General features: G+C 49.8%; 1 protein-coding gene across 1 annotated transcript; it reads left to right on the forward strand.

Annotated features, from left to right (window-relative positions):
- The first annotated feature begins 88 nt into the window (after positions 1-88).
- CHCHD4 (coiled-coil-helix-coiled-coil-helix domain containing 4) lies at positions 89-12,377 on the forward strand. Its single transcript, XM_047097130.1, has 3 exons — positions 89-277; positions 7,922-8,020; positions 11,263-12,377. The coding sequence occupies exons 1-3, from the start codon at positions 256-258 to the stop codon at positions 11,565-11,567; spliced, it is 426 nt and encodes a 141-aa protein (XP_046953086.1). The 5' UTR covers positions 89-255; the 3' UTR covers positions 11,568-12,377.
- Positions 12,378-13,888: the final 1,511 nt, after the last annotated feature.

Raw genomic sequence — 13,888 nt, forward strand, 5'->3', positions numbered from 1 at the left:
TATGTAGTTCCTATAGCCTGAAAAGTCGCCGAGCCGCGCGCGGCTTCCTGGGAAATGTAGTTCCCGGCTGAAGGAGAACAGGGTTTGGGGCTGGGAGGGCGCGCAGACAGGCGCGCGGCGGGCAGGCCTGGAGGGGGCGGGTCCGCGTGGGCCTCGGAGCCTCCCGCCCAGCCCGAGGAGAGGTCACAGCGGGAGCCTGCCGCCGCCTGGCCGCTGCCGCTATCGCCGCGAGGTCTGAGTGCCGGGGCTGCAGCCATGGCCTACTGCCGGCAGGAAGGTAGGGAGAGCGGGCTGCCATGGAGACGGGCCTACGAGGGCCTGCAGGGGACACGCTGTTTTGCCACCCCCGCAGCCCCACAGGCCCCGGCGCCCCGCGACCCCACTGCAGGGGCGGGCGACGCGAGGGGCGGCCCGGGATACCCTCCTCAGGACCCTTGGGAGGGCTGGGCGCTGGGGTCGCCACGTCCGTTTTGCAGATGAGAAAACCGAGACTGGGAGGAAGGAGGCTGGCCCAAGGTCACGGTGAAACTCGAACCCTGACCTCAGAAGGACCAGCACGTGGCGGATTTCATAAACCAGGCTGAGGGGGCGCGGGAAGTGCTGAGCACGCTTCCTCTGCCTCGTAATTGGGGATTTATTGTTACCGTCGCTCTTAACCGCACACCACGCCTTTCCATTTGTACCCGCCTTTTAACTGTCCCGAAAGAAAAGTTGCCACTCGGGTTAGGGCTGTGCTGGAGTAGTAAAAGTGCCACCAACGGGGACATTTATCGAGCCCCTACGATGTACCAGGCACTGTTCAAGGGGCTTTATATGGCTTTTCTCGTTGATCTCGCAGCGGTTTTTATAATTCTAGGCGAGGCTGTATTATCCGCGTTTTACCCAAGAGTAGACCTTAATACACAGAGGTGACTTAAGTCCTGGAGCTGGGGTTTGAGCTTCAGCAGTCTGGTCACAGAGCTGCACTATCCTGTTTGGTGGCCACCGGATTCTAGGGAGCTCTCTGCTGGGAATCTCCACCCCTCCACCCCTCCACCCCACCTCTTCAAGAAAGTGCCCGTCTCTCCACCTAGCTCCTCTTTGCTCCATCTGTTCTTATCTCTACTGAAGAGCCCAGAGGTCTTTCAGCTGGAGTCCTAGGGCCTCCTCACACACTGCCACTAACTGGCTTTTTGTCCCTGAGCTGTCACCTGACCTCTGCAGGCCCCAGCTTCCAGTCTTCTAAAATGACAAGTTGGTCTTCATTCATTCATTCATTCATTCATTCAGCAGATACTCATGGGCATCTTCTCTGTGCCTGGTGACAGGGATGATGGACACATGAGAAGGTAAAGCCACAGAGAGAGTTAGAACTCACCCAGAAATCCTTTGGTGAATAGTCTGGTTCCCTCGGTTTAATTCAGGGATCTGAAGAGCAGAGAAGGAGATGACCTACCCAGGGTCACGCATCCAGTTAGGAGAACATTTCAATCTAAAATGTCAAGCCTTGGGGCACCTGGGTGGCTCAGTCGGTTGAGCATCTGACTTCGGCTCAGGTCATGATCTCACAGTTTGTGGGTTCGAGCCCCTCATTAGGCTCTGTGCTGACCACTTGCTCAGAGCCTGGAGCCTGCTTCGGATTCTGTGTCTCCTCTCTCTGCCCCTCCCCCACTCACGCTTTGTCACACTCTCTTTCTCAAAAATAAATAAATGTAAAAAAAAAAAAAAAAATTAAACATCAAGCCTTTTCCCCAGTACCTCATTCTGCTTCTAGACCTCCTCCTTTCCTGGGTCATAGAGTGATAATCCTCACTGATGTGTCTACTGAGTACTATTTTTATTGACTTATAACTGTGCCATGAACAAAAGTCCTCAGCCCTCACCACTTTGTTCGACAGTAGGCCTCTTGTTTTTAATTTTCTTTCTCTGGGTTTCTAATTTACTTCGTTTAGTGAATAATTTTGAGCTGTTTAGGTAGAATGAGGCTGTGCAGATGAGTAAGACTTCTTGCCCATGAGGATATCTAGGAGTCACAGGTTCTTTGGGAAGGAAAGGCTGTTTCCATCTGTCACCAAAGCATGGATCCTTATCTTTTCTTGGGTCAAAGATCTCTCTCTTAGTTTGGGGATGAGAATTGAAAGCCCCTGCCCGATCGGGCTCCAGACTGATTTCTAACTACCTGGTTACTGCTGAGCCACACTGGCCTCTTCGTTGTTCCTCTGCCTGGTACATCTGTCTCCACCTCTTCCCATGGCTGGCTCCTCATTCTGTGCTCTGAGTGAGTCACTTGCCGGTGCAAATTTACTTCGGGGGGTCCACCCACCACCCAGTTTGGGCATTCAAGGTGTTCCAGAGCCTGGACTCAGCCTTGCTCCCAAGCCTCAGACCACCCACCCTTTTCTGTATCAGTGCCACACTGTTCCTTTCTTTAGTTGCCTCCTTTTCTATTGCCATCTGCCCTCTCCTGTTCCTCAAACAAGCATTTATTGGGCACCTGCAGTGTGCCAGCCTCGGCACATGGTGGTGAGCACAGGTGACGTAATCTACTCCGTGGTTTGGTGGAAAAGATGGCCGCTCTTTCTGGAATGGATCTGCTGAAGATTCTGCTGTGTACAGATCCTGTGTTTGTGTGTGCCCATTCTGGGGGAAATGAGAACACCCATCCTGGGTTTTTCGGTTTTGTTTTTGTAATCTGCTTAATGGTAACAACCATTCTGTCTTCCTGTCCTCTGCTGGGGCTGGGGTCTTCCGAGTTTGGTTTCTCCATTCACTTGTTCCGCAAATATTGATTACCCACCACATTCTGGATACTGTTCTAGGCTCTGGGGATACTGCGGTGAAAGGGATAGACAAATCCTTGCCCCAGAAGAGCTGATATTTCAGCAGGGGAGACAGGTGGTAAACAAATATAATATGGTAGGTGAGGAAAAGCACTTTGGAGAAAAAGAAGGCAGAGTAAGGGAGATGGGGAGTGATCAGGGAAGGTGGTATCAGGAGGTATAAAGACAGGGAGAGGGTGGCTGTGAGGGTATCTGGAGAGTGCTCCCGGAAGTGAGAGCAGCCTGTGCACAGGCCAGACGTAGGTATGCCCCCAGCATGTCCAGTAAAGGCAAGGAGGTGGGAATGGAGGGAGCCAGTGGTGGGAGATGGGGTCTTGGCAGCAACAGATGCAGATCTTTTTGGATGTATTTGAAGGTAGAGCCAACCTGATTTTTTTATTTTTTTAATGTTTTATTTATTACTTTGAGAGAGAGAGAGAGAGTGTGTGTGTGTGTGTGTGTGTGTGTGTGAGTGGGGCAGACAGAGGGAGAGACACAGAATCTGAAGCAGGCTCCAGGCTCTCAGCTGTCAGCACAGAACCCGACACGGGGCTTGAACTCACAAACCACAAGATCATGACCTGAGCCGAAGTGGGATGCCCAACCAACTGAACCACCCAGGCGCCCCTAGTCAACCAGATTTGATGATGGAGGTTAAGAGAAAAGAGTCAAGAATGGCTGTGCAGAGAGTAAAACTACCGAATTGGGGGTATCTTGGTATCCAGCTGCTCAGTTAGGCTTTCTGTTCTCAACCTCACCCTTAAGTCCTGTTTTCCAGAGTGGGCCCTGGGACCCCCAATTCCTGGCCCCTACCAGGGTCCTGGGGTGGGGATAGATTTTCTTCGAGCTGACTTCTCTTCTTGTGACTTTGGGTTTCTGTTATGTCAGAGAGCACTTCTCTCTCAGCTTTCCCACTTCCAGAACTGTACTGATCTCTCTGGCCTGTGATGGTCTCTTTTCTTGGCCATTTTATCCTTGTCATTTGCTGCTATTTAAAAAAGTACTGTCTTTTGAGTGGGATTTAAGGTGAGAGCAGAAACTCATTTCACCCCTTTTGCTTAAGTAAAGTCTTGTGATTCTTGCCCTGACCACGGGAGGAAGATAGGCTGAGCTTCTGGGGGACCTGTTTCCTGAGGCCCTAAGAATGTGCTTGAGATCACAGCTGTTATGTGCTTAAGCCCAGATTTGAAGTGCAGTGCTAAACTCTGTGATATTGATGCCACTGGGCCAGACCTTCTGAAGCTGGGTTTCTATCTCAGGCTCAGATCTGTGCTTCTGTTCTTTGTACACATGGTTTCTAGCCCTTACTGTTATTTGTCCATGCAACAAAAGGAGCATCATCTGGATACCAGGATTGGGGATACAAAGATATGTCCCTGCCCAGAAACCACAGTCCGATCGCCCAGGGGACAGTCTCTCCTCAGTTTTATGGTATGAATGTGTCCCCTCCCCTCCCAGTTTCATACATTGAAATTCTAACCTCCAAAGGCGATAATATTAGTAGATGGGGCCTTTGGGAGGTGCTTAAGAAATGAGGGTGGAACTTTCACTTATGGGATTAACCCCCTTATAAAAGAGGCTCCAGAGGGGCGCCTGGGTGGCTCAGTCGGTTGAGCGTCCGACTTCAGCCAGGTCACGATCTCGCGGTCCGTGAGTTTGAGCCCCGCGTCGGGCTCTGGGCTGATGGCTCGGAGCCTGGAGCCTGCTTCCGATTCTGTGTCTCCCTCTCTCTCTGCCCCTCCCCCATTCATGCTCTGTCTCTCTCTGTCTCAAAAATAAATAAACATTAAAAAAAAAAAAAAATTTAAAAGAGGCTCCAGAGAGATCACTAGCGCCTTCCACCATGTGAGGACACAGCAAGAAGGCAGCTGCTATGGGCTCCTCACCAGAAGGTTATCATACTGGTGCCTTGATCTTAGACTTGCAGCCTCCAGAACTGTGAGCAATAACTTTCTAATATTTATGAACTATGTCGGTGGTGGTATTTTGTTAGAGCAGCCTGAACGGACCAAGACACCCATCCAGGGTAGGAAAAGTGCCACTCAGGGAGGCTCAGAATCCTTACATTCTCTGCCAGACACAGCTCAGCAGGACCATTTCCCCCACACTTCATTTCTGTCCATGAAGCCTCTAAGACAGCTTCAGCCACCAAATTCAACTAAAGGTATCGTTAAGCTTCAGCCTAATTTAAAACGTGTAACTAAACATCCGCTAAGTAAAAAGACTAGTGGAAGAGGCAAGGAGCAGCAAGATCCAGGACTTTTGTCTCAAGGCACTTGGAATCTGAAAGATGGTCCAGATTAAGCTAATTTTGCTTGTGTAATTACAGAACTAAGATGCCAATGAGGGGACCAAACCTCAGTCCAGGACCCAGAGAGGCTGTGTTGCGCTCTGGTGAGAATAGCAGTCAGAGAGGCCTTGACTTCATCTTGTACACTTCCCAGCTGTGTGGCCTTGGCCTGGTAGAGGAATTGAGGACTCCCAACCTGGGATTTCATTGTCAGGGATGGGACTGCAGCTCAGCCCGTGTAGGGAGAGCTACAGTTTGACAAGCATGAAAGAACTGGTCATGGGAGAACAGAACCACAGGGAGAGCAGAGACCTCGGGTGGGCTGGAGGTTCAGTCCCCGTGTGTGCCAAGGGTCAGCTGTCCTTACTGTCCGTTATCCCTTGTGGGAGACCCTGTGGAAGCACAGGAAGGGTGCCTTCCCTCTGCCTCCTAAGCTGTCCTCTCTGGAGGTGTTGCTCTGGTTTTAGCCCCAGTACTTTTCCCCAAGCCTCTTCTTTAAATACTCGAGCTCAGTATGGGCCCAAACCTTTTTCCTTGCTTTTTCTTAGCAAGCCTGTGACTAAACTTTGCTAAATGTTGTAAAGAGAAAACAACTGAAATAATCAGAGAAAATGCCAGCAACTCTCAGAGAGCCACATTTCTGCAGACCCAGCCTCTGCCCCCATAGTAGCTCACTCTCTCCAGGCCACTAAGGCCCTGTCCAAGGGCCCATTGGGCAGGACCTGAAGTCTCCTTAAATGCCAGGCACCTCCTATCCCCTTCCAGATGAAGTCCCATTTATCCCATATTTCATGGATCAGAATGGGTACTCAGTACCAAGTTCAAAGTACCATTGAACTTGTCCTTGCCCTTCAGCAGGTGGGTACCCAGTAGCTTAGAGGAAAGTTCCTGTTTATTCACTCAGCAAACATTTTTGGGGGGCAGGAGTTGCATCGGTATTTATTGTACAAAACATTTATTCCTGCCCAAAGCACACAAAGCTCTCAGGACAGCATCCGAGTCATGCTAAGTACCCAGTTGGGCTGTCGTTTTCATTCCCGTGTGTGTTTGGGGTGGGGGGCAGTGCGGGTCTGTGCAAAGGATCTCCACCGCGTGGTGTTTAGAGCCGCCCAGAGCTGGGTGCAAATTCCAGGCCCGTGTGAGCTCAGGCACATCACTTCCCAGAGCCTTAGGCTCCCACTGTACAATGGGGCTCCTGCCCCAGGGCGGTGATGGGATGGCGGCAGGGAGCTGACACACAGGACCCAGAGAGCAGCTAGACCCAGTCTGCCCTCCAGGGACTGCAGGGGAAACTGATGAGCATGCAGTGTGTGGAGTGCTGAAGACAAGGTGCTCCCACCCACACCAGGACTATTGGGTGGACACCTGCTGTGTGGTTGGCTGATGGCTAGGGATTTTTAGGAAGGCGAGGTAGTGTTGACAGCTGTAAGGTATAGGGGAGAGCTGGAGGGAGTCGGGTAGCTGAGGGGACTGCCTTGCCATTCCAGCTGGGTGATTCTGAATAACCGTTCTGGGCCTGGTTTTCTGTTGTATGAAAAGCCACGGGTCACGCCCATCCTGGTTCAATCAATGCTGATTCCCTTTTCTGTGCTTACGCAGCCTCCCTTGAGGAGAAGCTCCTCACAGAGCATGCATTTGGCTCCCATCAGTCTGAAAGTTCAGGACCCTCTGGCAAGCCAGGCACGTAGGGCCAGGGGCTATGGCCTGACCAAGGCAGTGTTCACAAGAAGTGCTGGCTTCCTGATGCTGGTCCTTGCAGGGCCTCAGGACTACCCTCCCACTCAGCCTGTTATGTTTAGGTTGGGTGATTGTTCTAAAAAAAATAACACACTGCAGATTGTCACAGAAGTTGCTAACATCAGCACTTCGGGAATGGTCTCTCCTCCCCCTAGTCATTCCACTTGTTGGGAAGTTGCCCCAGGCGTCGTGGGCTGTGGGGAACTGCCACAGTGTTCCCTACCATCATGAGCCCTTCTTTCCTGGCCATGATTAGGAGCCAAGAGGCTAGAGAGAGTCTTGACTGTGGGCACTCAATGGTAGGTGACCAGGATATTTTCCCACAGGGAATCTTCTCGGACACACTTAAGTGGCTATATCAGCCAGTGGGCTGCTGGCCGGGCACCCACATCACTGCCCTCTTCTCTTGTCAAAGTTCTCAGTCCCCTTAGACTTTGTCTGCATTCTGAACACTGTAGGTAAACCCCTAGGGGGCTAGAAGCAAGTCCTTCCCTGTCCTTCCACCCCTTCCCTACCCACAGGCATTCGAGCCCTAGTGAGATTAGGTGGGGTCGCCGTAGTGAATCACCTTCATTCCACTAGAGTTGTCTGGAGGATGACAGCTTGTGGCTCCCTGCCGGGCCTGGGGAGGAGGGGAGACCTGGCAGGCTGATGAGGCCTTCCTAGGTTGGTGGGACATAATGGGGACAGTCAGAGCACCATGGGAGTTCTGAGAAGGGACTGCTCCTTTCTTGATGGGAAGAAGAAAGGAGTTGTTGCACCACTGAATTATCAGCAAATCTGGGGACTAAAAGCAGCATGCATTTGGTTGCATCGGGCATTTCATCTCCTGCCTAGAGGGTGCATATGGCATCTTCTTCCTCACTCGTGACCTTGGTGGACTTTTTGTTTCAGTTGTAGGCACTCAGTAGAAGTGGCTGCTAGACTGTCACACAGACTCAGTGATGCAGCCCAGGGAGGGCATTTTGATGGACACTCTTCCCTTTCGGGTTTTGCACGGGAAGTCTTAAAACTTGGTTTGTGTGGCTTCTTTGGGTTTGGGGCTCTTTGGCTGCTCTTGAGTGAAACCTTTCTTCCTCTGTTCTCCAAACGCTAGGGAAGGATCGAATCATATTTGTGACCAAAGAAGACCATGAAACCCCAAGCAATGCAGAGCTGGTGGCTGATGACCCCAACGACCCATATGAGGAGCACGGTGGGTATGACACACAGATCCTTCCTGGAGGAAATGTTCAAAATTCCTTTCCCATTTTGTCCTGGCCAAGGCTGGGTGTTCACGGGCCCCTCTCAGCCAAGGACCGTCTCCAGGGACTGTGAGCCCACCTCCCTTGGAGGTGCGAGAGGCTGTGCTGAGTGCCGTGCAGCTCTCGTGCTGCTGCTCTTCCCTGGCTGTTAGGCCAGAGCCTGAGTTTCTGCTGAACTGAAGTCTTCTGCCTCTTTTTCTTTTGAGGTTTTACACCGACTAAAGCTGGCTGGATGTTTCCGGATGACGAAGTTTTAGGCAGGGGGTGCGGGGCGGAAATGGATTCCAGTGCTGCGGGCAGGTTACGGCGACGGATCCTCCTGCTCGGTCCAGCTGCAGCCTGAACGCTGCCACATCTGCAGACTATAAGCAAGCAGGCGTGTGAGAGTCCTAACACCTTGTTCTGTGAGGTGGTGAAGCTCTGCTCTCTCTTTGTACGTGCTCCAGGAAGCACCTTCCACGAGATGCTCACTCGAGATAGAGGGACAGCTTTCCGGCAGCAGGACCAGCTCGCCTAGTCAGAACTGCTGCACACAGTTTAGTGAATGGTCACTTGGTCATATGGGCCGAGGGTGCTACTCCAAAGGCTTTAGACTGCTGGGCTCACTGGAACTTCCGCAGCGTGCGTAAGGCTGACGTGTGGGTGTGCGGGATTTATAAACAGTCCGTATCGTCAACGGTCCTCAGCTTGCCAGTCTAAAGCCATTTCTGACACCTGTGATGCGAACTAACAAAGCTTCCAGTGCTGGCTGGTGAGAAATACGGTTGAAAAGAGCTTGCAGCAGCAGCCTGCGGAGTATGAGCTCCTGATGGGAATTTCTCAGATGCTAGCTAAAGTGTGTGCTCTTGGGTGGGACACCTGACATGTTACCCTTACTGCCTCTGGGGGTTAGAGCAGAGTAGAGCTGAGGTGTCTAGCACCCTGCCAGGGACGCTGGGAGGTACAGATGTTCTCCGGTGTTCGCATTCTGAGAATGGCAGCCAGGGGAGTAATCTTGAACCAGCACCCTTACAAAGAAAAATAAGCCACGTGTCAGTTCCAATACTCTGCCTCTCTTTAGGTGCATATTAGTTAAGCACATTCTGCAGGGCCTACGGGACAAATCAGGCCTTGTTTTGCCTCGTGGTGTTTTTCAACACTGAATGTGTTTGTGCTGAGACTGTGTGTCCCCTCCAGTTCCTGCCAGGCCTCATCACTCCTCTTGTTTTCTCTCCTACCCACTTCTGTCATTTATGATAGATCTGCGTGGACCGTGAAGGCATTTGCCTTTGCAGCCCCTTCCAGTGAATGATTGTACCAAGAAGCACATTCAGCAGCGAGCCCTGGGACCCAGGTTCTGAGCTCTCAATTGCAAAATGACTCAGCAGAGTAGGCAGGCCCACAGTTTATGCCAGCTGCCTGTATCGAGGCACCCAGTTCCGTGACTGAGACAGCACTTGGAATGGCTAAGAGTGTCATGACCAAGATGGCAGAAGTCATTTTCATAGACTCAGGAAGACTGGAGGAGGGTCTTAAAGATCCCCTGGTCTGGAGGGGAAACTGGAGGAGGAGGTAGGGACTGGCCAGGGAAGTTAGTGGCCGGCCTTTGGTTGCATGTTTGGAACCTGCTGCATCTGGGCTTGATTTAACATGTTGACGTCTGTGTGTTTCTACATGTTGTCCTTGAAATGCAGATTGGCACCCTCAGTGCCCTCTGTGAGGAGCTACCTCAGTCTAGCATGCCTTCCCCTGAGAAAGAATCAAATGAAGACTCCTGCAGAGCTGGGCTCTTTTTTAAAAATGTTCTTATCATAACGTCTCGCTTGGAAACTGATTGTGCAGGTTTCCTAGTTTTGAGCCTTCGGAGGGAGCGTTTGTATATGGGCCCCCTCATTTTATCGCGCTTTGCAGATGCTGCGTTTTTCACAAATTGAAGGTTTGTGGTGACCCTGCTTCAAGAAGCAAGTCATTTGGCGCCATTTCTTCAACAGCGTTTGCTCACTTCGTGTCTCTGTGTCACATTTCGGTAATTTTTGCAACAGTTCAAACTTCTTCATTATTGTATTTGTTAGGGTGATTCTGTGATCACTGATCTTTGATGTTACTATTGTAATTTTTCTGGGGTGCCATGAACCATGTCCATGTGAGAAAGGGGATTTAATCGAGAAATGTTGTGTGTGTTCTGACTGTTCCACCAACTGGCTCTTCCTCATCTCTGTCTCTCTCTCTCCTTGGGTCTCCCCATTCCCGGACATGACAGTACTGAAAACAGGCCGGTTAATAATCCGACAGTGGCCTCTAGTTGTGCGGTCTCTCATGTCACATCAGAAATTAGAAATGATTGAGTTAGCGAGGAAGGCATCTCAAGACCACGATAGGCTAAAAACTAGGCCTCGTAAACCAAACAGCCAAGTTGTGAATGCAGAGGAGAAGCTCTTAAAGGAAATGAAAAGTGCTACTCCAGTAGCACTTACAAATGGTAAGCGAGCAACTGAAAATCAGTCTGTAGTTGCACCCCTCTCTGACACACGCGTGCAGCTGAGCAGTTTGGTTAGTATGGTTAACATCCCTGGAGGTTTTTCCCTGTTACAAGACCGGAACCACACCATCTGGTGTGCCACTAGCTTTTTCCCTTGTACACCATGTCTTGGACATCTTCCTGCCTGTGCAGAAGGATCAGCCTCCTCTCACCGGGCCTCACACCAAGCTGAGCTTCTGTGGGCAGTGGCAGAGCCAGAGGGGCCGGAGGGAGCTAAGTGCCTGTTTTGGGGGAGGGGACTAATCTTACCTATTTGAATGGGAGGGGAGCAGAGATCGAAAGAAAGAGATCAATACCTCAGCTTCTTAAGGTGTCGGGGCTTTGAAAAAGCTTCTCGCTAAGCAACCCAACGATGGCTGCTTCTTTGGATTAAACGGTTTCCAGTTTGTAGCTCTCGGGGCACAGCCACAGGCATCGCACTGGGAAGCGGCCTAGAATATAGATCAGTGTCGTGCATGGACAAAGCTGCCATGGTGGCCTCTCTCCAGCTGAGCCAAGGAATGCTGCATTTGAACCCAATCCAAATCCAAAGATAAGGGCCTACGAGGCGACAGTTCCTAGCTGGACAGTGTCCAGCACCTCCTGAGTAGCTTTCAAAGACTGCACTTGGTTTTGCTTTTTCAGAAACCGTAGAGAGCCTGTCTCACATTTTCCTTGCCCATCTTCCTGTTGTAGGATTGATCCTGCCAAATGGAGACATTAACTGGAACTGCCCGTGCCTTGGGGGAATGGCCAGTGGCCCCTGTGGGGAACAGTTCAAGTCGGCCTTTTCCTGCTTCCACTATAGCACAGAGGATGTCAAGGGGTCAGACTGTGTAGACCAGTTCCGGGCCATGCAGGAATGCATGCAGAAATACCCTGACCTCTATCCTCAGGAGGACGAGGAGGAGGAGGAAGAGGAGAAGAAGCCAGCAGAACGTTTAGAAGAGACAGCTCCCACTGAGGCCACTGCAACCAAAGAAGAGGAGGGGTCAAGCTAATGAAGGCCATAAGGCACTGGGCTCCAGTCCTTCTCCTTCAGAGTGATATGAACCTTTTGTAAGATGCCTTTTGGTCATTCTCCGAGAACGTGTCTTTCCCTCTGTTGTTCTGTGCACTATAATGTACAAAATAACTTATTTTGATGATCGGGGGTCTTGGTCCTTTGACATATACACTGGAAAAAATGTATGTGTGTCTCCTATAAACCTATCGGCAAATGTAGCTGTCACTTTCGAATTCTCAGATTATCCTGAATTTTGCCTCTTTGAAATAATGTGCTGACTATGCTCAGCAACTAGAAATCATTATCTGGGAGTATCTTGTGAGTGAGCTGATTTATTCTGATTGATTATATGCTCTTGTAGATTTTATACCCCTGTGGGAAATGAAATAGAAACAAAACCATCTTCCTTTAAAAATGCTGGAGTGGGGCCATTCCCAGTACAAGGCCAGATGATCAGATACGTATTTCTCATGAACCGTCTTGACCTTGAGTATGTGAGGAGGTACTATAGTTCATTTCTGATGCATTTTGGTTTCCATTTTCACTTTGAGCTCCAGGTTTTCCGTGTTTAGAAATTGGAACTGTGGACACTCTGATTCACAGTCCCTTTCTAAGTGAAGAGAAAGGCTGGTTTTGCTGTTGTTGTTCTTCCACAAGCCCTGGTTTGGGGCCTCTGTTCACGCTGGCTGTGTCAGCCTGTTCAATGCAATGTTCTTGAGAGGTGGGGACCTAATTGTTACCAAAGTAGCAGCCAAGAGAAGAAACGGCGTGTATTTAGTCACTTAAAAGGAAAATATGACTTTTATCTGGTGTTGAATGTGTCCTTTGTTTTTACTAACTAAAAATGTTTTTGCTATAAGGAAATATAAATATGAAAAGTTCACTGAAATTCCTCCTTGAAGATACTGGTAAGCCAGTTTGAGTCCATTAAAATTTTCGGTGTTGAATTCATAGCAAGCCGGTTGTTTATCAGTGAGCAGATCCTTCACACAGACACTGCAGTTAACTTGTGAGGTAGGGAAGGTTGTTCTCTTGTTGAAGGTAGGGACTGCAGCCCTCACAGGTTAAGTAACTCGTCCAAGACAACTGTAGCACAAATTTCAGGCCGTGATGTAGTAATGCCTTGTTTGGCCCAGGTGTATTACTCATCTATTGCCATGGAAAAAGTTACCTTAAAACTCAGCAGCTTGAAACACATTTAGTAACTCACAGTTTCTGTTGGTCAGGGGTCTGGGCACAGCTTACCTGAGGTCTGGGGCTCAGAGTCTGACGAGGCTGTGATCAAGGGGTCAGCCAGGGCTGTGACCATCTCAGGGCTTGACAGGCCTTCCAGGATCACTCAGGTGGTTTTGGGCGGAATTCAGTTCTTTGTGGGTTGTTGGGCTGAGGGCCTCAGTTCCTCACTGCCTGTTGGCCAGAGTCCTCCCTCAGTTCCCGGTCACGTGGGCCTCTGCTTAGGTCAGCTCATAACATGGCAGGTGGCTTCCATCAGAGCAAGCAAGATAGAAGGCGCAACTTATGATCACAGTGATTTGTGCCAGCTACCTACATACACAGTGTTTTCTGTCTGTGCTTTGTTAACTTTGTGATGCAGGCCTGTGCAGTGTATTAGCCAGCCTTCGAGCAGAACATTGTTCTGCCCCTACTGTTTTTGTTCTCAGTAAGTTCTGTGATGGTATTGACTTTAACAGAATAATAACATTTTAGTAGCCCAAACTACTAGAAAGTAGCTCTTACATAAATAAAAGTCTTCTCATTCACCTGGACGAACCAAAGAAAAGTCACATGCATTAGATAATTTTACACATAACTTTCAAGATCTGCTGTAGGCCCAGAATGTTAGTGTGATATAAATAGATAGACCTTTTCCTCTAATCAACCAAAGGGGGTAAATAAAGAGCACACAGTTCATCAAAATTGGGCATTAAGACAGAGTAGGGTTGTTTGGTGCTGGGCACAGCTTGTCAATAACCAGTGTTGTGGCTGGACCAGCCCTTGTGGGTCTTACTATGGTTGCAAGATGCCCTATGGCAGTAACCATCAGGAAACTTTGAAAAAAATAAATAAATAAAAGTTTTGTTACAGCACCTGGAAATTACATGTACCACATAGCGAAGTTGAGGGGAAGCTGGAGGAAAAGACAGACAGTGAGTGAGCAGGCCTGGGGTTATGCTTTTATTGGGGTTGAGGAGGGCAGGGCCTAGGGTTTCATGGGCTCACGTTTTACTAGTGAATTTAAAACACAAAAGTTGGAATTTAAAGCTTGGGAAGAAAAAAAGCAAATGGCCAAAATGGTCAGTTATAGAAACCAACTAG

Source organism: Lynx rufus, unplaced genomic scaffold, assembly GCF_022079265.1.
Source record: "Lynx rufus isolate CCGP_SWC_20201006 ecotype Redwood Valley unplaced genomic scaffold, mLynRuf1.p SCAF_4, whole genome shotgun sequence".
Classification (NCBI taxonomy): Eukaryota; Metazoa; Chordata; class Mammalia; order Carnivora; family Felidae; genus Lynx; species Lynx rufus.